At 40.9% G+C, this 27,138-nt stretch overlaps 1 protein-coding gene across 1 annotated transcript; it reads right to left on the bottom strand.

The window, feature by feature from the left end:
- Positions 1–1,444: 1,444 nt before the first annotated feature.
- CPSF4L (cleavage and polyadenylation specific factor 4 like) lies at positions 1,445–26,435 on the bottom strand. The gene is made up of 9 exons (XM_075216844.1): positions 26,329–26,435; positions 25,835–25,987; positions 21,897–21,947; positions 19,757–19,909; positions 16,058–16,153; positions 4,901–4,994; positions 4,650–4,692; positions 3,272–3,472; positions 1,445–1,984 (listed from the first exon to the last, which is right to left on the bottom strand). The coding sequence occupies exons 2-9, from the start codon at positions 25,935–25,937 to the stop codon at positions 1,916–1,918; spliced, it is 810 nt and encodes a 269-aa protein (XP_075072945.1). The 5' UTR covers positions 25,938–25,987; positions 26,329–26,435; the 3' UTR covers positions 1,445–1,915.
- Between the last annotated feature and the right edge of the window lie 703 nt (positions 26,436–27,138).

Here is a 27,138-nt window from a genome sequence, read left to right as displayed (position 1 = left end):
TGTGGAATGAGTGGGACGCAACATGCGTCTAAGACATGCAGGAGTGGGAGTGTGCCGCAGCTTGGTAGGCTTTAGGTATTGCGAGTGGCATGCAACCCCAGTTGCGTCCCACTCATAATACCCTATCGAGCTGCGAGCAGTTCCTGCAGCTAGCTAACTACTTGTGCCACCTAATTCCTGCCGCACATTTTTAGCCCTTTTTGGACATGTGTTGCGTCTGCGTTTTTACTGGGTCACACCCCGTGTCTATATTATACAAGTTCACGCCTTCACAATTCCACCCTTTCCCTCGTACTAACCCACAAGTTGTCGCAAGTGTAAATTGCGTCCGAGATGCAGGCGGATATGGTGCTTGCTGCACATGCGCGATAGTGGTTTTGTGTGGATGCGCCTAAAACGGACTTTGCGTCCAACTCTAAATGAGGCCCATAATGTGTAACATTGATGTCCAGAGAGAGTAAAGGGACATTGAAGTGGAGTATAATTGAACGGATAGTGGGAAATCAGGAGAGACTGCTGTTACATAGGACAAGAGTGGGTGTGACCATCTCCAAGGCATTAGACATGGATTTTATTACAACTGACAAGTATGTGCAGAAGTCGTTCAATAAAGAATGGATTTTATCAATAGATATGGCCAGACATCCACGATTATACTAAATATACAATGTTTCACTGTGTTTTCACAGCTAAACCACTTACTGTAAAAAGAAAAAAAAAGCTGATGAAGAAATAGTCGTTCTTCAATTAACAATTGATGGCCCCTTTGTCCACTGTATGATCATTAGTTTAAAAAAATAGACAAATATTTGTATTGACTTTCAATATATTTATACACAAGCAGTGGCACCTGGCATTGCGCAGGTCCGATTTGTAATATGTTTTTTATAGATTAGCAAATTATTTGAAAATAGACCAAAAATCCAATTTAGAAAATAAGATTTGTTGCTTTATCACGTTGTTGTTATGTTGTTGTGAGGTTTCCTTCCAGCAGTCCAACAATTGTTTACAAAAAAAATTATGTTTTCAATATGTGAAGGTAGGACAGGATTTGGCTTCAGTGTCACTAGTAGTTACAAACACCTGATCACTAATAAGCTGCAATGTTACAAATATCTTCCATCTGAACTTTGATTGGTTGGGTTCAGGAGCGTCACCTGTAACAATATAGCATATTAGCGCTCAGATGCTGACACCCAACAGAATAAAACGCAATAAGCAGTGTAGGTGGGCACAGCCAGGCTAAAAAAAATGTTTGGATAAAAGTGTGTTTTTATTAACAAGCCAATTCTTTAATTTTAGACATTAATTATGGCTCAAATATATATTACACACACACACACACACATATACATATACACACACACACATTAGCGTTGTTGAATGCTATCTGATGTTTTGAGATTTTTTACAGGTACACATCAAACAATACATGTTTATATTTTCTGCAACTAGACAAATATTTATTTGAAGTTATAAAGATACAAACATACAGTTTTTCATAGAGAGGGAAGGTCCACTATAAAATATAGTGATCAGCTACTCACAGCATAGGCAGCCATATTGTCACCCAAACAGCCTTCAGCCAATTCATTTATTAGGAACAAATGACATTTATTCAGGCCCAAAAATGCGTAAGCAGCATGTACTTCTTTCTACTTTTTTTCCTTTTAATAGCATTTACTTTCCCCATTAAAATAAAAGTATTATTTTATTCAATGCACAGATCTAAAAGTGACTTTGTCTTTGAGAAAATCAAACTCCAACTTATCTCTGCAACTGTCACCATTTAGAGCACTGTGGCATTTAAAGTGCAGTCTTAACCCAAGTTTGTCCCAAAATGATGTGGAAACTCTTACAGAAATAGGCGAGGATGTCTGTGTGCTCACTGCCATCCTACTTCTTAGCATCCTTTTCACCTTCTCATCAGGACACCATAACGACTCTTGCTGCACTTATTGGCATAGTGGCCTCTGTCTCCACACTATATTCCCAAAAGAGAATTGATTACTCCATGTGATTGAAGTATTCCTATAGGTTTGGAAGAGTTTTCAAGACCTCTCAATAAGCATTGCATCATGTAGATCAGCGTTTCCCAAATCTGGTCCTCGGGGACCCCTAACAGCACATGATTTCCATATCTTTTTGCTGGAGGTGTAGTAGTTACTGACTGACACTTTGTAAAAGAACCACAGATGGTACTAATTATTTCATTTGAGAAAACTTGAAAAACATGCTCTGTAAGGGGTCCCTGAGGACCGGATTTGGGAAACACTGTTGTAGACGATAAAATCCTAAAACAAATATATTGGGTAGTAGAGAATATAGTCTAGGCCCCCGCCAGTTAAGGAGGTAAAAAGTAGGAGGAGCAAATGCAAGTTTAATCTTTATAATAAAAAGAAAAGTAAGATAATGTCAGCTCTTAGTGCTAGTGGGTAGGACTCAAACAATGAAATCAACCATCACTGAATAATTGATGAGTGCAATTGTCTTGTGAGCGGAGCCTAATGGCGCAATCGTGGCGTTAAGCACCACCCCTCTATGTAATGCAGTGAATTTTGGCATTTCAAATAAAAGGGCAGGGCCAAAATTATGTAGTTCATCGACGCCCGTCCTCACATCCCCACCTCTTCCCCGGGGCTCCCAGAGGCCGACTTGAAATGGTTGGCAAGTATGCTTCAATACATCTCCAATCACAGCTCCCCACACATACCAGCAGAGTAAGGAGGGAGAGAATGTAGTCCAAAAAGCACTACACCAACTCCTCCCCTCCTCCGATTGGCTGTTCTGCATGAACTCCTTGCAGTGTGCAGAGGTGGTCACATGACCAGGAAGCCAACTGTTCCCATTCATTCTTATTCTTTGCTTACAGAGAATAAAGTATCAGGTGCAGCAGACTGGGAACTACAGATGAAGCAGGGGCGTATCTAGAATTATTTTTTTTTATGAGGGGACAATTTATATTCCACACCCTTTTTACCTTTATCACTGGATTGCCTGTGGCTGCATACTATGTTATGGAGGCAGAGTATGCTGCCCGGCTTCTCTGATTGTGTTTGAAAGACTATCAGAGCGGACGGGAAAGATTCTGCCCAGCACTGATGTAAATTTGTAGCAGTCTGTTCTAGCCCCAACCGATTCAAAAATGGCAACACATGGATATACATGAGATGAATAAAGAGAGTAGGTGCTTTAATCCTAGTCAAACCTGCTTAAACTGTGCTTATCTATCTTATTGAAGTAGATTTATATGCAGACTACATGTAATTACCTTGAAACATGTGACTTGTTCCAGGGGTCGCAGACTCCCACAGGAATTCTCGTGCATGTTTCTGAAACGTTCATGCATCATGCTAATTACAGTCAAATGTGAGAGCTGTGGGACCTCCACGAATAGGGCCTGGTGCTTTGCAATCGGTTCTGGGTCACAGGGGAAGGAGGATACTGTCATTCTATGGGGAGCAGCAGCATTCTGTAAAAAGGGGGTGCAAGGCCTTAAATTCAGTAGGTTCAAGGGAGTAAAAGGAAAAGTTACAGGGGCAAACCTGGACATGACGGATGGTGTGTAGCATAATGCATATCTTATAGGGAATATTGCAGAACTTACTACAAATTACAAAGATATAAATCCCCAAGGAATTCCGTAACATGAGGCTGCAGGAAATGTTTAGTCCTTAGAATTAGGGAGTATATTATTTATTACAATACAAACGATGTGCGAGTAAAGAACGGTTGATGGGGAAAGGGAGGCCCAGTGCTGCAAAGGTGCCCCTCTTTGACGTTTCTATTTTTTTAGTTCTATGCCAAAAAAAAAAAGAAGGTTGGTTATCTATCAGAGGAAAATTTGTCTCTGGAAGGAGGGGGGGGGGGGGCAGTCTGCAAAGAGAAGAGTTATCCATGTGTAAAGGAGGTAAGATTTCTTTGCAATCTGGTGAGCAGTATACGATTCAGATCTGCATCACATATCATCATCATCATCTTTATTTATATAGCGCCAGCAAATTCCGTAGCGCTTTACAATTGAATAATGACCTCTACCATCATCACAAAGATAACTATATGCCAAAATGGAGAATAGGAGTGTTTATCCTCCAATTTGAGCTCACTCCCCTCAACTGTCAGCCATACATTAAATAGGGATTCCCTTTTTGATATTGCTCAGATATACTCCTCACTGCCAGCAATATGTTACACACAAACCTCAATTCTCTGCAAAACATGGCTGGAAATGTTCAGTGCAAGTTCTCTGTACAATATGTGCCTGGCAGACACCCACCCTAAATTACTAGCTATAAACTTCATGGAGCTAATAATCTCCTTTGATTAATATGGGTCTGTATTTTATAGCATATTGAATTACAGAAATTCTAATTTTTTGTTTTAAAAACTATTTACAACCAAACCCAATCACAAAAAAACTAAACACCATTTTCCTGAATAGTGCAGCCCCATTAAAGACACTGAAGGAATAGTCTAGCACTCCCTGCTGGTCAGAAAATATACTACAGAAACAGGAGAGGAGAGGGGAGAGAGAGAGAGATAGATATGAACAAAACCAGACACCTGCGGAAATCCACACTCCTGATAAAAGGTCTTGTGGGAAAGGGGTGGGAGAGAGATGTTTATGTTTAATTAAATATATGACCAACCTTCATACTGTCTGGACTGCAAAGGACCAAATCTGTTTTAGGGCTGCAAGACATGAAGTTACTTGTTATAGTCACATTTATTAGTATTACTTGTGACCCTCAGACCTACACCTAGGAAACTAGACAGCATCCGTACACTGTAAAGGTATTTAGATGCCTATCCAGATACTTTCATTATTAATAAATCCCACAGTTCCTAATTGGGGTAACCAATCTCGTGCTGCTCCTTGTCTGTAAAGTTGTGAACTTACTGTACATATTTACATGTAGGACCTTCCGGACAGAAGCCAACAAGGTAGTTTGCACATATCACTCTGCGTGTGTGTCTGTGTTTACATACTGGACCTGCCAGAGAAGTAACAAAAAATAAAATCACAAAGAGAGATTCAAAAAATTATTATAATACAGTGTGGTAACATACAAATGAAAGTTCACATCTCACCTATGGAGACAGCCATTTTGTGGCACACTTTTACAAGACAGAGCACCAAGTTGATATGACTACTAGATACAAGTTATCATTTAAATGTGTAAAGCCGAGATGCGAACTTGGGGCATAAAAAATTATATATAACGCATGTATATAATATATATTATATATATTTTTTTATATTAAACCACAGATTGTCTGGCACTCACTATAACACAACTTGTAATGACCCATGTGCTCTTCCTCAAAGGGTTTATTCTTAAATAAAACATTTCATTAGTGAAACTTCTTCATCAAGATCACATAGAACAAGAGATTTAGTGATTGGAGTTGGATGATGTTTTGTTAATATACTTGTAAATCAGTTCATCAGGACACTGAAGCATGGGTGGGCACTGCTGAGCTCTTTATTCAGCCATTTGCAGACTCCGGGTACATTGCACACTGCCCACACCCACTTCCCAGCATTCCCCATGGTCTTAGGGACCATCACTAAAGATTCAAGCTTAAACATATAAGGGAGTGTCTACAAACATTAAGCATATCTAATGCAATAACATCACATCTTCTTTTCTTTAAAGATAAGCCCTGTATCCTTCAGTATAACAATTCAACAATATAACATTAAGAACATCATCTAACACGTTTCAATGAGTCTCTCAGGTCTGCGTATTTCTCTTATGGGTCTTTCACACAAAGTCTGTGTTTCGTCAACTATGTTGGACCTTTCTTCCATCATGGTTTGTTCACCATTATCAAGTCCATCATACATGTCAGATGAAGGGTATTCTTCAGTCGTGTTGCCATCACTATGGTTGGGTTGAGATCTTAAATCGACCCGATTTCTTCTTACTTCTGTTCCACGATCTGTACGTACAATATAAGATCTTGGTGCTACTTGTGCTTGCACAATACCTTTCTGCATCCAAATGCCTTTCTCATGATCTCGGAGACGGACTTGGTCACCTGATCTTAGATCAGATAAGCTTTTTGCTCGCCTATCATGGTACAGTTTCTGTTTCTCCTGTTGACGTACCTTACTCAGTCTCACCAATGCTGAGTTATGCGTATTAAGCAGTTCATCACTTATCGGAAGATTTGCTCTAATCCTCCTTCCCATCAGCATTTGTGCAGGAGAGAGTCCATTCTGTAGAGGTGTACTGCGGTAGATTAAAAGACTTTTGTAGAAATCTTCTTTGCCGTCTTGTGCTTTTTTCATTAGACTCTTTACAGTTTTTACTGAACTTTCCACCAACCCATTTGACTGTGGATAGTGGGGACTCGATGTTGTATGGACAAATTCCCACTCTTCAGCAAATTGTCTAAATTCAGCGCTGGAAAACTGAGGTCCATTGTCAGTGAACACTTCCATAGGAACACCATGCCTTGCAAAGATTGACTTCATGCAACTGATTACGGCTTTACTAGTAGTTGTAGGTAGAGTCTGCACCTCAGGGTAATTAGAATAATAATCAGTCACGACAATGTGCGTTTTTCCAATACAATCAAACAAATCTGCGCCTACCTTCTGGTATGGTCTCTCTGGCACTGCATGAGGACTCAGCGGCTCGACTTGTTGCTTTGGTCTGTACATAAGACACAGTTCACATGTAGCTGTTGTCTGTGCTATGTCCTGGTTCATTCTTGGCCAATACATCACTTCACGCGCCCTCCGTTTACATTTCTCTTCTCCTAAGTGGCCTTCATGTATCTTGCACAGCATAATTTTTCTTAGTCGTGCAGGTATAATAATTCTATTGCCTTTGTAAATAATACCATTGACAACCGTAAGGTCAGTGCGGTACATCCAATAATCATGAATAGACAGTGGGCACGCATTTTTTTCTGCTGGCCATCCTTTCAGAATGATGTCTTGTAACACTTTCATTGTGATGTCTGTCTCTGTTTCTTTTCTTATCTGTTCTTGTCTTGCAAGAGACACAGGTAGAGAAGCTACAATCAAATTAACATATACGTCTATCTCTTTATCCATCAGACTTTCGGAACCTTCACTTTTGTCCACAGCAAGGGAAAGTGTGTCAGCAATGTACATGTATTTACCAGGACAGTACAGCAATTGGACATCATATTTCTGTAGTCTTATAAGCATTCGTTGAATTCTCATGGGACAGTCATGTAACGATTTAGCCATGATAGCTACCAATGGCTTGTGGTCAGTTTCCACTGTAAACGCTTGACCATACACAAATTGATGAAATCGCTCACATGCATATGTGATTGCTAGAAGTTCTTTTTCTATCTGAGCATATCTTGTTTCAGCACTTGTCAATGCTCTTGATGCATAGATTACCGGTTGCCATGTATCCTCATGTTCTTGTAACAACACTGAGCCTAGGCCAAATTGCGAGGCATCTGCTGAAGTTCTTATTCTTTTTGTAGGATCAAAAGAATCTTAGTACCGGTTGCTCTGTGATGGTCCGTTTCAAGTTTTGCCAACTTTCTTCTTGTTCATGTGACCACATCCACTCATTATTTTTGTCGAACAACCATCTTAGAGGTGCAGTTTGTTCGGAGAGTTGAGAAATAAACTTTCCTAAGTAAGTAATCATTCCTAGGAATCTTCTCACGTCGTCTTTGTTGTTAGGACGTTCCATGTTTATTATGGCTGATATTTTCCTCGGCTTCACATTCCCCATGGTCTTAGGGACCATCACTAAAGATTCAAGCTTAAACATATAAGGGAGTGTCTACAAACATTAAGCATATCTAATGCAATAACATCACAGACGAGTAGATTCGACCTATTCTAAAATTCAGTGATTTGCGAATTGTACAGATTTGCCCAAAATTCCCTGAATAATTTACAAAATCAGTGTTCTGACCCCTGACCACTCTTTGCCTTCCGTGCGTACTCAGGACTATTTAGGAAGTGCAAAACGCCCAATTTGCATCGCAAAAAAAGCAAACTTTGAACTTTGGTCTTGTTAAGTGAGCACAGGTTTATAGAACAAGATAGCAATGTTTGCACAGGATGAAGGGAAGAGTTGGGTAATGCAGCAACATTCTTTACAAAGCTAGTGTCCCTACTTTTGCAGAGTAATGACAAAAATAAGATTTAATTTTCTGAAACAAGATTGTTGAAAGGGGAAACACGACCTGGGAGGGAGTATTTTTTAGGAGTGTTGCTTGTAAGCAGAGTGACGCACAGCCATTTTCACTGCTTTGGGGCTTGTTCAGGAGCCAATTATTCAAGGTTTTGCAGGGGGAGGGGGCAGAGCAAAGTTGAACTGAAATTCATTTTAAAATATAAGAATAGTCCCTAAAGTAAAATAAAGAAAAAAAAAAAAATGTAAGGTTTTTTTTATCTTGATGTCTTCCCATGGTAAAGGGTAAAGTCTACAGACAAGTAGTCATCCTTAGGCAGGCACTTGAAGATAAGTGAGTAAGAGACAAGGATGCCAACAGGCGCAGGCACAGCAGCCCTCTCCACCTTCACCCCCAGTAGCACTCATTCACGCCTCCGTTCTGTTATATAGATCTGATTTTAATGAAGTAAAAATGAGTGCATTAGTGGATACCTGTCGGCTTGCTAATGGTGAGGCCAGGAAATATAGCTTCTACTCTGCCCCACATAGAGTTAATTCTTGAATACCTTTTTTTCCGATTCCCAGTTTTCTTCTAGCATAACGCCGAGATGGTTCCATTTTCAAGGACTGATCATGCAGATACCCTAACTTACCTTAATTGTTTCCAGTTGGGAGAGAATAGGATGGACGGTGCAACCACATGGCCCACACCCCTTAGGTAGAAAAGAAGTCTAGAGATGTATAAACATGGCTAAACAATTGTACACGTGTGAAAAGTAATTTCAATCAAATAGCAAGTGGTGCATTGAAGTGATCTACACTTGGGAGCCAAACTTTGCCAAAGGTGTTGCAGAGTTATGAAGAATGCTGGTGATGTATTCTGTGATAGATGTTTCTTGTCCTAATCATGGTTGAGGCGAGGCCAGGAGGACTAGGGTCCTTCCAAGAAGCAGCCAGTTGCAACATTAAAAATGTAACAAATTAGCTTATACAAGTGTTTACAGATGGCAGATATGGGTATTGGTAAGAGGGTTTTTGGGAATTGATCAAACTGTAATAGAGTGGCCTTAAATGATGAGAGTTAGGGGCAACTTCACTATATGGGTTGGAATGAGTTTACATTCAATTTCTCCAACAGACCATCAGAGATTAGAAGAGGAGGAGGGGTGAGGTGAGGTGGTCAAACATCCTATTAGGGTACCAAGTAGCATCTGAAGCTCAATTTTTAAGCATTTTTAATATATTCCTATTCATACAGGGAGAATACATCATACGTACATACATTACAATGTTTATTAGAAGCTGGATGTGTAGATATGTGTGGTTCAAAGCTTGTATTATAATCATAGCTGCACTTGTTAGGCACAGCATGAGAAGTACATTAAAATCACATGCTTATATCACATCTGTTGTATTACATAATTAAAGTTAATTTCACTTTAATTGTGAATAACTTAATAAACTCACTCTGGCCTCAGCAGCTTATGTGCACATCTGATAGCATCTGGTTGAGTCCACAAAACATGTCACATGACTAATTTTGAACATGATTAGTATTTACAAATGCTGGTATGAATATCTTAGATTTTAACTCATCAGTTGATTTATCATTGAGTTCAGGTTATGTTAAGCCATTTTACTCCCAATAGAACAACAACAATGGGGTTTGACAGGTAGCAGGTTCGATAACATGATGGGTTAAACGCTCACAAAATATTTCACCATAGCCAAGTAAATTGTGAGTTAACCGTAACTTTGTTTGTGCCAGTTATGAGATTTGCCCTATGCAAAAAACGCCTATCTCCTATAGATATGTACCTCTTCCAAATATAATACCCGTTTCTATATTGGTTGCCTGTTTTTCACCAAATCCAATATAAAACACTTCTAAAAACATACAAGGCCATCAACAAAACTGCAGCAACATACATCTCCTCACTTGTCTCAAAATATCCCCCAACGCGACACCTCCGTTCTGCACAAGATCTGCGTCTTTCTTCCACTCTCATCACTTCCTTCTATTCTCAGTTACAGGACTTTTTTTCGAGATGCACCCTCCTTATGGAATTCCCTCAATCACACAATAAGACTTTCCTCTAGCCTTCAAGCATTCTCTGAAAACCCACCTCTTCAGACAAGCTTATAATATCCCTCTACCACCCTCTTAATCTCTCTAGATTACCCCATTACCACCCTCTACACAGCTAACAAAAGACAACAACCCTCTGAGCAACATAGTTGTGTGACTGATCACACAGCCCACTAAATACTTTCTAAACTTTGCATTCTAGCTGGACAAATATTCAATATGATGTAGTACTTACTGCTTGTTCCCAAAACAAGATTCTGACCCAAACTCTCTCTCAAATTACCGTCCCATCTCTCAGCTGCCGTGCCCCTCCAAGCTTCTAGAGAGACTTGCCTACACTCGCCTCACACGCTTCCTTTCCGCAAACAACCTGTTGGATCCTCTTCAGTCTGGCTTTCGTTCTCAACACTCCACAGAGACTGCATTGACTAAGGTTGTCAATGATCTGATCACTGCTAAAATGAAATGCCATTACTCTCTCCTAATTCTCCTGGATCTCTCGGCTGCATTCGACACCGTTGACCACTCTCTTCTCATACAAACGCTGCAATCCCTAGGGCTTCAAGACACTGCTGTTCCATCCTGGTTCTCATCCTACCTTTTTAATCGCTCTTTCACTGTTAATTTCTCTGGGGCCACCTCTGCTCCGCCTCCTTTATCAGTTGGAGTACCGCAAGGCTCAGTGCTAGGTCCTCTGCTGTTCTCCATCTATACTGCTTCCCTTGGAAATCTAATAAGTTCCTTTGGATTTCAGTATCATCTCTATGCGGATGATACCCAAATATATCTATCCTCTCGAAATCTGTGTTGTCCCGTGTAACTGACTGTCTTTCTGCCATATCATCCTGGATGTCCTCTCGCCAACTCAAACCTATCCTTTCTAAAACAGAGTTAATAATATTCCCACCCACCAACAAGAGCATATCTGACATTTCTATCTCTGTTGATAACATGACCATAAATCCCACCCCATAAGCTCGCTGCTTAGGCGTAATCCTTGACTCACACCTATCCTTTGTTCCCCACATTGACTCTATATCTAAATCATGTTACATACATCTAGAAAACATTTCCAGAATTCGCACATCTCACACAAGACACTGCAAAAACCTTAATTCATGCACTTTTCTCCTGCATTGACTATTGCAATTCCCTGCTTACTGGCCTTCCCAAAAACAGACTCAAACCCCTACAATCTATTTTGCACAATGCGGCAAGATTGATTTTCCTTGCAAAATGTTATTCCTCTGTTGAATCACTCTATGTCTCTACACTGGTTGCCTGTTTTCTACCGAATCCAATATAAAATACTCTTACTAACCTACAAGGCCATCAACAAAGCTGCACCAACATACATCTCCTCTCTTGTCACAAAATATCTCCCAACTCGGCAACTCCGTTCTGCACAAGATCTGCGTCTCTCATCCACCCTCATTACATCCTCCCATTCCCGATTACAGTACTTTTTCCGGGCTGCACCCACTCTATGGAATTCTCTTCCTCGCACAATAAGACTCTCCTCTAGTCTACAAACTTTCAAGAGTTCTCTGAAAACCCACCTCTTCAGACAAGCTTATAATATTCCTCAACCACCCTCTTAACCTCACTACATTACCATATTACCACCTGTTATACAACTACCCCTTGACCAACATTGTTGTGTGACAGCATCATTTAGCTTATGAGTCACATTTACCTTTTCAGACTGGCTGGGCCGACTGCAAATGTAGACTTAACCTCATGTGTCAAACTCCCATTGTCCAATAGATTGTAAGCTGGCGAGCAGGGCCTTCTCACCTCTTTGTCTGTTTTACCCAGTTTGTTTATTAGTTTACTATGTTTGTCCCCAATTGTAAAGTGCTACGGAATATGTTGGCGCTATATAAATAAGTGATGATGATGATGATGATGATGATGATGAGAGAGGTTGCCAAGGTGTGGGTTCATTTCTCCACATCTGATGGTCCTGTCCAGTCATTCAGAGATTCTAAACAGAGGTTTGGAGTCTTCTTACTTTAACTGCCACTAACCTCCCTTTCCATCCAAAGCACATATTCCTACCAGTTTAATTTCCTGACATCCCAAAACATTGTAATAAGCTTGCCAGACACATACAGCAGCCACCTGCTTGATAGTTAGTTTTTGGCAGAACCAGAATCCGCCCACCCTTGCCAACCTTAGGAAAAGGTTCTAGTACCTTTTTGAGATGGAACATATGACCAGCATCCCGAAGAACTCTCCTGTTTCCTCTCTCAAGACATGGTTCTCATGCACCCAATTTAATAATGAATCCTTTCTCTACTTCTAGCTTCCACTGTTATCTGGCTGATGTATTCTTCAAATGATTTTATTTAAACTTTTTGCTTGAGAGGTCACTAACCCTCCCCCTATCCCACTCTTTTTCTTTTCTTTACTTAAAATCTAAAGCATTACTGTTTAATTGCTTAATTGAGATATGCCTAAAGTTCATTTGTAATTATCCTTTTCTCAACTGTTGTATATCGTGCTTAAGCTTCCGTTTTAATGTTTCATGCTCCTAATAAAACATTTGCAAAAAAAAAAAAAAAGATTTGCGTGACCCTTTTAAAAAGCCAAGTGGAGCGGAGTTTTGAAAATACAGGAACATAACCATTGGTTTGTGGGGGATGGGGGGGGTGTAAGGGGGCTTAAGATTTTAAATAAAGGACAAGTTAATTTTTACTTACTGCATATTAGCCTGGTGTGGAAGGCTAGAGGGCACCATGTGCGTATTAGCATAGGGTGGCCTGAACCCTATCTTTACACCTATAGTTTGTGGTGCTGACTCCAAGGAGCTCATTCACTTTCGGAACTGAGCTTGACAGGCAACCAAGGTCACTTACTGTATGCACCAAGTGCACTTTGTAAACTGCCTGCGGTATTTGACACAGCAGCATTGCCTAGTTAACCATATCTGACTCACCAATCTAACGGAGGCCAATAGATTTGGGTATTTTTCCCTCCATTGTGCAAATTGCAAGTCCCCCTCCCCCCACACACTTATTTCATTCAGTACTATAGTAACTCCAAAAATCAGTTTCTTTCCTTATTATCTATACAGGTGTTCAAATACCCCAGGCCATGGTTTCCCAAACCCAGTCCTCAGGGCTCCCTAACAGTGCAGGTTTTCCATATCTCCTTGCTGGAGCACAGGTGTATTCATTACTGACTAACACATTGTAACAGGTCCACAGGTGGTACTAATTATGTCACATGTGATCCAGGAAACCTGCACTGTTAGGGAGCCGTGTGGACTGGGTTTGGGAAACCCATTGGAAGCCCCAGGCAATACATTTCCATATCTTGCTATTGCAACCAGTATATGGTTTTAAAACCCACTAAAGGATGCAAAAAATAAGTGTCTGCATATTAGCACCATTTACTTAGACTGCCGTCTTTTCTGTAATTGTTACGTGCATTATTAACTCTATGGGTATATAAACACACAGTCAGCCCATTGTGATATCAACCAGTGTATTTGTTAAAAACATACCTATTGCTGGAAAACACATTTTTCTGTATCCATCACTAGCCTGTCCACCCCCTCTTACTAAAGCCCCCTTTCTTTGTAAAGTCCCAGTATGCAATTTATTTGTATAGACTGCCAGTGCAGTGGTGCTGGATGGGGGCTTTTTATATGAGCGTCATTCTAGCTGAAAAAAAGCTCTAGCATTAATAGAGCTGAAATGCTTCCGTGCTGACACACTGTATGCGTTTCTTCACGGCATTGTGTCAGCACTATTAATGCTGGTGCTTTTCCAGCCGGACTCACTGCTGCCCGCTGGGCCACACAATTGTAGAATTAGTCAGAATCAAGGAAAACAGAATTGCTGAGTACATAGTAATGTGCAGTCAGAGGCAACAGTTTCCAGGGCCTCGTCTATGAATCCAAGGGTGGAAATTAGGGATGGTTGTCGAATGTGCGTTACATTTCCAAAATCCTCACAACCAATCTCACAACATTTGTTCTAGAACAATTGTAGCAATCAGGTCACCTATGTGAATGAGCAAACATCTGTACATGTCAGGATTAAGACTCACCCACTTAACAATCTTTATGTAGCTTCTTTCAAAATCCGTCTGAGAAATAAACAATATAAAGATTGCAAAATCCAGCAGTAAAAGCCTATATTGGGGTGTTTAAGGGCGACACGCTATCCGTTCCTTCTGACGCCACATTGCTGATGACAGGCAGCTCAGGAGTCTGCTTACAGGACACCTTTCCCCCAGGATATTGTGATGATGTTTCCTTATTATGGAAACAATTATGCACAATACATATAACTAATTAACCCCTTAAGTACCCGTGTGGAGACACTCTTGTTCCACATTTCAGCTTTTCATTTCCCATAGTACACATTTATCTATATAGAAGAGTTTTAGGATCCGATCTGGCAAGGACACTGATAAATTACATTTTGTTGTTAATCAGTTTATGTTCTACATTGTTTGACTGAACTACTTGAAAGAAGAAAAAAAAATGCCTAATTGAAAAGATGGTTTTCAATTTATTGTGCTTAACTTTTCTGCTGTCTTCTGATAGAAAATGAAGCATATTGTGATGTTTCTAACCTATCTTATTGGGAGGTGAAGATTTCAGCTTACTTGTGCCACCGCAATACTTGTTAAGACCCCTTCAAAACTTATCTCCGGTAAAACTTATCGTTGGTGGTTATTTTTCAGCCGGAACATAAGGAAAAATATTTGCAAATCATTCTAACGTCACATCTCAAATTAAATCTGACATTAAGGGGGGTATTCAATTGACGGCAGGATCGCCGAAAATCCCGCGCTCAAAGAATATTACCGTTAATACGGTAATCCTGCGCGTAAATACGGTAATTTACTCGCTGGATTACAGCTCGCAGCTCAGGGAGCTGCGAGCTGAAATCCAGCGAGTAATTTCCGTATTAACGGTAATATTCTTTGAGCACGGGACTTGAATACCCCCCTAACTGTACCTATGTCCGCATAGAAAATCACTTTTTGTTTGGACTGCAGCCGTATTAACATCATAAATTCTATAGCACAAACAAATTCCATAGCACTTTACAATTGGGGACAAACACAGTAATAAACAATATTAAAACAGACAAAGAGGTAGGATTACATTGGGGTGTGAAGTTTGTATGTTCTCCCCGTGTTTGCGTGGGTTTCCTCCGGGTGCTCCGGTTTCCTACCACACTCCAAAAACAAACTAGTAGGTTAATTGGCTGCTATCAAAATTGACCCAAGTCTCTCTCCCTCTCTCTCTCTGTCTGTGTATATTAGGAAATTTAGACTGTAAGCTCCAATGGGGCAGGGACTGATGTGAATGAGTTCTCTGTACAGCGCTGCGGAATCAGTGGCGCTATATAAATAAATGATGATGATATTTGTAGAAATTGTGCTGTAGTGTTTCTGTTAAAAAAAACAATAATTTACATTTTTGTTTCGATGCCAATGTTATGAAAAGGGCAAGTTTAGTATAACTATGTTTAAGTTTGAAGAGCACAAATGAGCACCTTGTCAGAAAGCTAAGGTGCCAGTTTCAATTATTGTGTTTATTACACATTATATCAATGAGAAAATCTGAGGTACCAGAGTAATATTGATTTAGTGCAATCTAAAATTAATTACAATTTGCATAATAGTAGATATTGATGTGCTTTCCAAGCCTAAAGTGATTTTCTCTAAAGTGACCCCAGTGTGTAAAGCATAACAAGCTTCCTTACAAAGCAATTTAAATTTACAGTTCAATTCTGTTTGCATTGTCATTTACAGACAAAAGGAGTTTCAGGGTCCTCATCTAAACGGAGAGATATTATTTTGAGATAAATATTACCATGTTTGCAGAAACCTCTGTCGTACCATGGACAATCCTTAATCTTAGATGCTGGGTCGATGTGCAAGAAAGGACAATCCTTGTTGCTGCATTCCCCTAAGAGGGACAATTAAGCATAAGGTCAGTGGTAAACACATTTTGTAAACTTGTTTCAATATGCATGTCTACCACTAGAGGGAAGCAGAGGACCACCACTGACATGTTATATTAATCGCTGATGTTTCGAATCTCTTTTGTAGGGCTCAGACTGAAATAACAGATGATGTTTGGGGAGAGGTTATTCACATCTGTGTTATAATGGATATTTAAATATTGCCACGTTTCTCACATGATCAAGAACATGTTGGAATGTTTTTTTATTTGTTAACTTATATAAGCTTTATGACACCAATTTCTTGGAAACACCACATGTAAAACAAATAAAATGTATGCAAAGTATGCAATAGAAACTTAGCAGGTCCAGTGCCATGATCAAAGTCTAATCTGGTCCTACACATGAGAGCAGCCAGATGTCTTCTGGCCACTGGTTGCAGTCATCTGCTTGAGACCAGTTACCTGATCTGGAGCTGGAAGCCAAAGTCTGGGACTCCATTTCCAATGCACATATGTGAGCCAGCGAGCCAGTTCACGGATGCACAGATTAGCACAAGACTGACCTGGGAAGCTGTAAAACTGCTCAGCTGCCCTGGTGACATTTTTTGTATTTTTTTTTTTATATATATAATTTATCAGATAAAACCATACTTGCCAACTTTTCCTCATTGGCTTCAAGGAGATCCAGGGGGAGGTGGAAGTGCGGGGAGATGGTTGCCTATAGCAACCAATCAGATTCTAGATATTTATTTAGTACCTTCTGCAAAATAACAGCTATAATCTGATTGGTTGCTATAGGCAACATCTCCACTTTTTTAAACCCGCAGTTTAGTAAATCTAGCCCCCAGAGTGAGAAGCCAATTCTTTCACTATTTTCTGTCTAACCCTCGGAAAATAGTCTAATATGAGATAGATAGCTGATGTATCCCAATTGTGACGGCAAGTACTGCAAAACATATTTGTAGGACACTTCGACACTGTTTACATTGGTTTTGAAGGACTGGGGCATGAAGGGCCCACCGGGGGACTGCAACACTAGGGGCCCACCAGAGGGGGTGTGGTCAGTCATCATAGAGGCAGGACCAGACACTAGAGGGGGAGTGGTCAATCCACGAAGGACAGCTAGCACCTTAGTGTAGTATATAAAAAATGCAGTGTGTGTATAAAGAATACACTGTTGACCTGCCCCTTAGATTGGGCAGAACAGTCACCAAAAATCAGGATTGTCCCACTAGATCAGGCTTGGCTAACCTGTGGTACTCCAGATGTTGTGAAACTACAAGCCCCAGCATGCTTTGCCAATATATGGCAGCTTATTGCTGTAAGGGTATGCTGGGACTTGTAGTTTCACAACATCTGGAGTACCACAGGTTAGCCAAGCCTGCACTAGACTCAGAACATTTGACAGACTGTCCTACATGTTGTTGTCACTTTTACCACCTGTGGCTGCTGGTTTCTTCAGTTGCGGCTTGTCTGGATCCTGGAATGTTGAGGGCTCTATTTGGAAAAAATAATGGGTACATTTAGAAACGCCAGCCATCCCTGCCATTAAATCAACAGCACCCACATTTAATAATTAGGCCTCTCTCCAGCCTCATCATTAAAGTAATAGTGCTCACATGTGATAAATAAACCTATTACCCTCCCTCCAAACAGCCACAGCAATAAATAGCATTTAAGTTTAAAACATCCATTTCCCACGACCATTCAAAGCATTAAATAATATTCACATTTAATAGATAGCCCTCCTCCCCACACTCTGCCACACAGTAGTGCCCCAATGGTATGCCACACAGTAGTGCCCCAATGGTATGCCACACAGCAGTGCCCCAATATTATGCCACACAGTAGTGCCCCAATATGCCACACAGTAATGCCCCAATATTATGCCACACAGTAGTGCCCCAATATGCCACACAGTAATGCCCCAATATTATGCCACACAGTAATGCCCCAATATTATGCCACACAGTAGTGCCCCAATATTATGCCACACAGTAGTGCCCCAATATTATGCCACGCAGTAGTGCCCCAATATTATGCCACGCAGTAGTGCCCCAATGGTATGCCACGCAGTAGTGCCCCAATGGTATGCCCCGCAGTAGTGCCCCAATGGTATGCCCCGCAGTAGTGCCCCAATGGTATGCCCCGCAGTAGTGCCCCAATATTATACCACACAGTAATGCCCCAATATTATACCACACTGTAATGCCCCAATATTATGCCACACTGTAATGCCCCAATATTATGCCACACAGTAGTGCCCCAATGGTATGCCACACAATAATGCCCCAATATTATGCCACACAGTAGTGCCCCAATCGTATGCCACGCAAGTGTCCCCAATTCACACACACATTATATATGGGACTTCTCTGCCGTTTTGTGTTTAAAAAACAAACAAACAGGCTGTCTGGCAATGAGTGTCTTACCTGCGAGATACTCCGGCATGCTGCTCCTCTGGGCGGCCGCAACAGGCAAACAACTCCTCCTCCCATGCTGAAGTGTAAAATACACTACCGCGCAAGTGCAGAGAGTCCAGACACAGCTCTCTGCACCTGCGCGGTAGTGTGTTTGTTACACTGCCGCCGCAGACGTCCAGGACCATCAATTAGGTGCTCCCTGCAAGCTCCGCCCCAACGTCGGAGGGGGCGGGGCTTAATCGCGCCCGGGCCTACCGGTATATAGCCCGGCTGGCTGGCAGGCCAGTCCGAGGCTGAATGTAAATGTGCCAATGTTTACGAATATGTGGTTATTACATATGTGTCCCCTGCCCCCTGCCCTACAGAAACGTTATAGTCCTGTGGGAGAAGCCAGTAATGAAGTCAACAAAACAGGAGAGAAATGGTCATCCAAGCAGAAAATTACATTCCAGGGGGTGAATTTATGAAACTGCGTATTTTGTAAGTCAAGGAAAATCGGCGACTTTGCAGGGGAAATTTCAAGCAGCAATGGCTTTAAAGGCACAACTTGCCTTTAAAAGCCTTTAAATTCCCCCTGCAAAGTTGCTGATATTAGTCAACTTGCCCAATTTCATAAATTTACCCCCAGATCCAATTCACAAGGGTACCCAGTCACAAACAATTTACATGAAGCCATGGGGTGCCTACACAAGTCATTACTTTAAATACATTTCACAAGGTGTTACACTGATTTGACCAACTACCGGATACATTCAAAGGGGAAAATGCACAGAGGAAATAACCAACATAAAATAAGGGAACTTGGAAATGTAATCTTGCCAAGCAAAGTAAAACAAATTTGGTTCTTAGTTACTCCACCACTCATTTGGTCATATATCATCTACTTAGCATAGCATACACAGCGTTTGCAGTCAACAATAAAATGAATGTGCAGTAGTTGAAACAGATGTCAAAATTTTAGCGCCTCAACCCATATAAAGTGGAGTCACCTTGAACTAGTGTATGTGTTTGAATTAATAACCTAGTTTAGGGATGTTGCAGCATTTTGAGATTTCACAGTTTTAGCATATATGCCTCTTCTTTGTCTGTTCAGGTGCTCCCTCATTGAACATGTGAAACATTTACATTCCATACACTGGTTTTTCTTTAACCCAGGTACCAGAAACCAGGCATCGTTGCTCACCAAATTTGGAATAGAAGTAGCACTCAGGCATGCGGCCCATGTCATATTCATGGAGGAATTCGCAGTGATCACCCTTCTTGCACAAGCCCCTCAGCCAATGTTTGCAGACCACAGTCTTCTCCCCGGATAGGTGGCGGAATGGACACATTGGACCTGTGATGAAAAGGAGTTTTTACAGCACAAACAATAATATACAATGTATGTAGAAAAGGATAGGAGTCACATATAGAGCTGTCTAGGTGATATATGCCAGCATATGTAGAATTTCTGTCAGGATGGTGTAATGATCTAACAAGGCTGGGAGTTTGCAATATTAAATTGTCTGACTGCAACTCAATACTTGCATACCTCCCAATGGTCCCGATTTTGAAGGGACATTCTGATTTGCGTGCCACAGGGGTGCGGGGCTTAACAGGAAAGTGGGTGGCATTTTAAAATTGCTAATTTGTGGGCGGAGATTGGTCTGAACAGGGGCGTGGCTTATTTTTCGGGACTCTAAATGTTGGGAGGTATGGATATGGGATGGGTCAAGTTCTTATCGCAACTACAGCTATCATAGCACAGGCCTAGAATCAACCGCTACTGACGACATTGCCTAAGATTATAGCAAAAGTGAACTTTAGCTTTAAGATGGAGACCCTAGGTCATTGTTTCTCAACTCCAGTCCTCAGGACCCCTAACAGTGCATGTTTTCCATATCTCCTCGCATAAGCACAGGTGTATTCATTACTGACTGACACATTCTAACAGATCTACAGATGGTATAATTATTTCCCTTGTCACCTGGAAAGCAAGCACTGTTAGGGGTCCTGAGGACTGGAGTTGAGAAATACTGCCCTAGGTGTTCCATACTAGAGCTCTGCCACATCTCCACTGGTGAAATGACACAGGTGGCATTATTATGCAACTGAGGGAGAGGGTGTTCCACCATGAACCCCTCACCAGATAGTCACTGCTGATCCCTCTGTCCCTTAAGTGTTTCTCATTTTAGAGGTCTAGAGAGTTTAGGACCAAAGACGCAACGTTCTGGGTATCTTATTCCAAAAGCAGCCGTAATTTAGGTTTTTCATTTAAATACGAATAGCCAACTACCTGTATTAGTTTATTTCAGACAAGTTATTACGTATTCTACCTGTGTTTAATGATATATTGTTGTGTCCCATACCTACTGTGTATCCCACCACCTATACAATGTTCCCCCCCCCCCCTTTTTTTCCTGTATCCCACAGCATATATTTTACAAAACCTAATAAACATCTTTTTCAGTTAAAAAAAAAAAAAAAAAAAAGTCTGCACAAATGAAATATTCTCAATAAATAAAGAGGACTTTGTATTTGCCAAAAAAAAAAAAAAGTAGTGTCCATAGGCGTAACCGACTTATTGCTTTTGCCCCCACTTCCCCACAAATTTTTAGCCATAGTTGTACCCCTGGTAGCATTATGTTGTAGCACACTATGGTTCTATAGGACATATTTTAATGTGGAGTACACAGATCAGATAACCTTTCTGCAAAATATTCTGTGGGTTATGTTAAGTATTTTTAACTAAAAAAAAATGTGTTTTTTGAAAAATTTGCTGAATCACTTCTAATTAGAAGTCCATTTTTGTTGTGCATTTTTTTAAAACCAATGTTTCACTGCTCTAATTTATAACACAGTGTGATGTGAATACCTGCACCAACAGAGCAGCAGTAGTGATCCTATAAAACACGTTAAGGGAAGATGTTTTTTAGCATTAGAGTCGCAGCGTTCACTTTTAACGCTGAGCATAGTGATCAAGGGCCCCAGAAACCTGTACGATTTGGGGTACCACCATCAGTCCTCCTGTAAACAATTGTGCAGAAAATAAAACCAACACAGACAACCAATATGGGATACCTGTAAAACGGACAATAAGAGACTACCGTTTCTGCTTTTCACATTGATTTTCCAATTGCAATCCCCTGGGTTGAATTAACCCAGCATAAGTTTAAAAAGCAGAAAGAGTATTATCCAAAATGAGTCCGGTTGGCTGATGTGATATGGTGGAAAGATGGATAGTCAATTAACTAGTTTAGGATCCTTCTACTCATATAAAATAGCACCCATTCAGTTTTTAATCTGTCTGCTGGCTAAGTATGCACTATGACGTGTCAGCTTACCTTTCCTGCATAGTCCTTTAATGAAGAAGTCACATACAGCTGCTCCTGACTCTACATAAGGGGACAGTACGCAGAAGAGAAAGTGATTGTTATGCACAGAACCCTACTGTTTACACACACACACCGAGGGATCCTCTTACATACAGACTAAGCGCTGCAATACCCACAGGACACGTTAGTCCCTTTGTCATACCAACTGGTGGAACCAATAGGCTACAATTTCCACTTTGCCCCTTAAGTACAAAGATGCCCAGCAATAACAATATTTATAATTCTATATTCTAAATCAAAAACAATTTTTCAGCATAATATATATTTAAAGAGGGTCTCTCATCACCTCTCCTGTTTTGGTAAATACTTGCAAGTCAAAGTCTTTAGCAGGAAAAACCAAACCTCATACTGCCTCGGTTTGTGCAGTAGAGGGACAGAAACAATGCTTGATCCATACACTAACTGCATACCAAACAGCGCTTCTACCCGGTCTGCAGTGCCCATGTGGAGCAGAGGAGGGACAGTGGTTGCGATTAGCATGCTAGTCAGGTTGATTTGCATGTTATTCACCTGAGCCTCTCCAATGTGAGCAAGGAAAGTTTTCCTATAAGCTTTGAATGGCCTGTACTTAACAAAAGAGGGTCAGTGTTGACAAGTTCTCTTACAAGAAAGTATATTCCTAGTGGAGGGACTACAAAACCTGATGTACAGGAAATACTTTGACCCTTACAATTTTAATTTTTTACAAAAATACTAATTTTTCAGTATGTGCAAAAAAAAACCAAACAAATGATGTTAGTGATTGTGTTACTTATATTGGACAACTTGTAACACCTGATTTTTTTATTTTTTTTATTTGTATTTTATTGAAAGAATAAAGACATGTATATAGCATCTGGACCAAATACAAACGCAATATTAACTAAAAGCATCATAGTCCGTCAACTTACAATAGATGACGCTTAATATAAAGACAAGTGAGATATAACAAATGAGAGAGAAGAGTGGAAGAGTGAATAAAGAGGAAGGGGGAGGAGGAAAAGAGAAAAAGTGTGTGAGAAGGGGTGAGGGGAGAAGGAGACTCCTTGTTTCATGGGGGAACTTTAGTTAGGATAAGGATGTCAGATCAAAGTATTCAGCTTCTGCACGCCCATTTATCTACCCAGACACTCTTCTAGCCACATGGGGCCATCACAGTCAATAAGAGCACAGTAGAATGGAGACTCCTTAAATTCAAGCCAGCGGAGCCATATTGCCGTATACTCAGTTACTTATTTTTGACCAGATAGGGCAATGTCATCCATGAGCCTGTAAAGATCAATCCATCAGAACCATTCTTGCCAGGGCCATCTTAACAACATTACGGGCCCCTGGGCAAAGCAGTGCATCGGGGCCCCTATATATATTATATTTTATATATAAAGGGGCCCGATGCACTGCTTTTGTTAAATGTACTTGCTCAGTGACCCTTGAAGTTTTTCTTTTGCAGGATTTTTTTTGCAGGATTATTACTTATGTTTAAGAACCTTGCCTATGGGGCCCCCTTGCCCGTGGGGCCCCTGCCCATGGAAAAGATGGCCCTGATTCTTGCATGCTAGGAGCAGCAGGAGACCATCAATGTACTGGGATAACCACTATGACTGCACTGCTCAAGTGTCAGAGTAGGGATTTTTTATATTGAGATATAGCAATGTCTAGGATGTTAAACAGCCAGAAGTCAGGACCGTCTGGAACTGAACAGCCCATGATTTCCTCCGCAACTATTCCCACCCTGCGCCAATATTGCGCTATTATAGGGCACGACCACTAAATGTGGACAGGGGATCCTGTCCCTGACCCATATCTCCAGCACAATCCCGAGACTCCAGCATCTTACTCAATTGAGAGGGACACATGTGCCAATGAGAAAAAACCTTGTAATACATTTCCAACATCGAAAGGCTTGTAGAGCTTGCCATAGTGAATTGTAACACTTTGGCCCAGAGCTGATCGGAGTTATGCTCCCAAGTTCTCTATTCCATGCACCAGCATAGCCCGGTAAAGCAGGGTAGAGGTTAATAATAAGCAATTGGTATATGTATGAAATAGTGTGTTTTGGTTCTGTGGAGACGCAGCACAGATCCTCAAGGTTTCTACTCGATCCCTCCATTACATCTTTCATCTGCAGGTGATGTCTGGCCTGCAAGTACAGTCAGAACTTTGATACGGGCAGACCCAGTCTTTCCTGCAAGAGGGAGAAGGCATGCACACAGCCACTGACCTCCAGCTGACGACTCCTGATCACCCCAGTTGCATACTACATCGTGAAAGCCCCCGGTGTCACTCCGGGGGGAAAGTCTGGGTTAGCAGTCAAGGGTGTGAGGGGGGACAATGGAGATTAAATAAATATCAGAGTGCGCTTTCTGGCCCAGCATTGAAGTGTGGGATCAATAGTGGGATGGGAGAAGTGTTGGAGTTTGGGAGCCAGGGAAGGACAGTTGCGGAGGCACCCATTACCCGTCCCTCAATATGAACCCACTGCTTGGATGGTGACGCTCTAGTCCATTCCATAACCCTTTTAAGAAGAACAGCCTGGTAGTATTTAACAAAGAGGGGTAGCTGAAGGCCCCCTTGAGTCTTCCGTCTATATAAAGTGTCATGGTGAAATATGGGAGGCCCACTTGCCCATACAAATTCACAAGCTAATTTTTGAAGATCCACAAAATATCTATGGGGGGATGTGTATTGGGAGAGTTTTGAGAAGATATAGAACTTTCGGTAGGATGCTCATTTTGATTATATACATCTTCCCAAGCCAAGGGAAGTCACGGGATTGCAAGCACCCAAACTCTGCACGAAACTTGGGAATTAGAGGAACAAAGTTGATTTTATATGGGTCAGAGAGGTCCCTAGACAGTAGTACCCCTAGATACTTAATCTGAAAAGGGTGCCAAGTGAAGGGGAAGGAGGACCAGAGACCCTCAAGAACATGTGATGGGATATAAAGATTCAGAGCCATAGATTTGGTATAATTGATTATAAAATTTGATAGTGTCCCGAACTTCTCAAACTCGAGCATTAAATTAGGTGATGAGAACGTGACATTGGTGACCGTTGCCAGCAAATCATTGGCACACAGGGTTTAACTTGTGGTCCGACCCTCATCCCCGTCACATCGGGATTATTCTTAATGGATGGAGCCAGAGCTTCCATGCATAGAACAAATATCAATGGGGAAAGCGGGCAACCCTGATGCATTAATTTTAATGCGGGCTGTAAGATTCCTGTAAAGGGAGAGTATTCTATTAAAACAGACCAGATCCAGTCCCATGTGCTCCAGTACCCCTTCAAGAAATCACCAGTCCACCCTGTCAAAAGACTTTTCCGCATCAGTTGACACACCTGACCTTTTTAGTCAATTATAGGCTACATATTGCCTGGCTGCAATGCAGTTACTTACATGAATGCTGCATGCATATATGTATGTGTACTAATTGAATTGCAACCACGCAGCAGGTGCATATCATGGGTCTGGATTTGTATGGCCAGACAGGTAAACCTAAACAAGGGTAATCTGTAATTTTGCATTCTCAATTAAATCACAGCTTGTTCCCCTACTTGTCTTAACGATAGATGCATACAGGCCCTGGGTCTACTGATTCTTTCAGAGGCTCCATTCAGAACACAGAGTGGGCAAATTCTGACTCACTTTTAGAAATATTCTTCCAAGCTATTTACCTGACATTTTAATGTTATTGGTCCTTGTAACCCCTAGTAAGTATAGTAAGTTATGGATTGAAGAGACCATTAATAATGCATAAGATAGAACAACTGAGTGTTACTGTCCATTCTAATACATTCTTTATGTACATCCTGCTATTAATTGGTTACACTGGTCTCCATTTTAACCCATTTGGTGCTACTATATTGACTAAATAAGTAGATTGAATGCTATAGATCATACTTACTGTCCATGCCTTGGAAGGGAAGCATTAGGGACCCTCTCTGACCTTCAACATCCTTTTCAAGGTCAAAGCTGAACTTTTGCAGCCCAGCAATTAGCTCCTGCATCACTACAAATAACAGACCAGCCTCTTAATGCAAACACGAAGGCTCTCCTTCTAAAAATTAAATTGCAAAGATGGGAAGATTAACCAAAATATTATTTTGAACTAAATAAGCATGCAATTCTACCTATCCATCAATTATACAAGGAGTCATCATTGTATTGTCCTGTATGTTCCTGTCCATTGGTCTCACTTATAACAAAACATGCACAATTTTAACAGATATACATATCAGTATGTATTTAATAAATACTTGAGGGGAAACAAATCTAATAGCCATAGGTTGTTAAAATGTCTTCCTTGCAAACTACTCCACAGACTGAGCCAGGATATTCAATTAGCATAATAAAATTATAAACTCAGTAGTCACATTGAACCCATAAATACATACATACTTCTCCTCATCAGCCTTCTTAAAGACAACTCTCTTGTCCAGAGAGAATACTGATAATACCCAGTTCAGATCATTTCAAACCGCTTTCCTCTGGACTATAGGGTTTCTGTTAAAACCCAGCTGAGTTAATTATTGGTAACCACTGACTACCACACCACACCCTGTGTTGAAGTAGAAGTGTTCTGTAGAAACTTGCTCAAACATTAATGCAATGGTTTGGGTTGAAGGGGTTTCTTTTGAATACATAGATGCTGGAAAACAATGTCAGTTGGTGATATTTTCATTTCATCTAAATGTGGCTTGACATGTTGTCTACTATACACTACTGGTTTCTATATATGAAAGCACTGAGATAAAGTCGACTTGTCAGTTCACTAAAAAAGACACACAACACATACACAATTCCAGACTTATGCCCTAACAGTGTGGCGTTTGTATGTTCTCCCTGTGTTTGCGTGGGTTTCCTCTAGGTGCTCCGATTTCCTCCCACACTCTATAAACATAATAGTAGGTTAGTTGGCTCCTGCCACAAATAGTCCTAGTTTTGTGTCTGTGTTAGGGAATTTAGACTGTAAGCTCCAATGGGGCAGGGACTGATGTGAAGGAGAAATATTCTCTGTACAGCGCTGTGGAGCTGGTGGCACTATATAAATAAATGATGATGATTCCTTAGTGATGTCATTAAGTCCTGCTGAATTGATAAGCTGATTATTGGTTCAGCACACAAAATGGCTGCTTCCACTGTGTGGAGGTGCCTGGTCTGCTCTGTTATTTAAAACAGTTAACTTTTAGCTGCATTTCCTGGTATGTA

This window comes from Mixophyes fleayi, chromosome 6 (assembly GCF_038048845.1).
Source record: "Mixophyes fleayi isolate aMixFle1 chromosome 6, aMixFle1.hap1, whole genome shotgun sequence".
Classification (NCBI taxonomy): Eukaryota; Metazoa; Chordata; class Amphibia; order Anura; family Limnodynastidae; genus Mixophyes; species Mixophyes fleayi.
This window is presented reverse-complemented; position numbering and strand designations above follow the sequence as displayed.

Excerpts from the sequence above, each read along its gene's own strand:
- CPSF4L (XM_075216844.1), bottom strand. The coding sequence starts at position 25,937 with ATGCAGGAGCTAATTGCTGGGCTGCAAAAGTTCAGCTTTGACCTTGAA. Across the intron at positions 16,154-19,756 it reads CTACTTCTATTCCAAATTTG|GGGAATGCAGCAACAAGGAT; the intron begins GTGAGCAACGAT and ends TGTCCCTCTTAG. Across the intron at positions 1,985-3,271 it reads AACAAGTCACATGTTTCAAG|TGTGGAGACAGAGGCCACTA; the intron begins GTAATTACATGT and ends TTGGGAATATAG.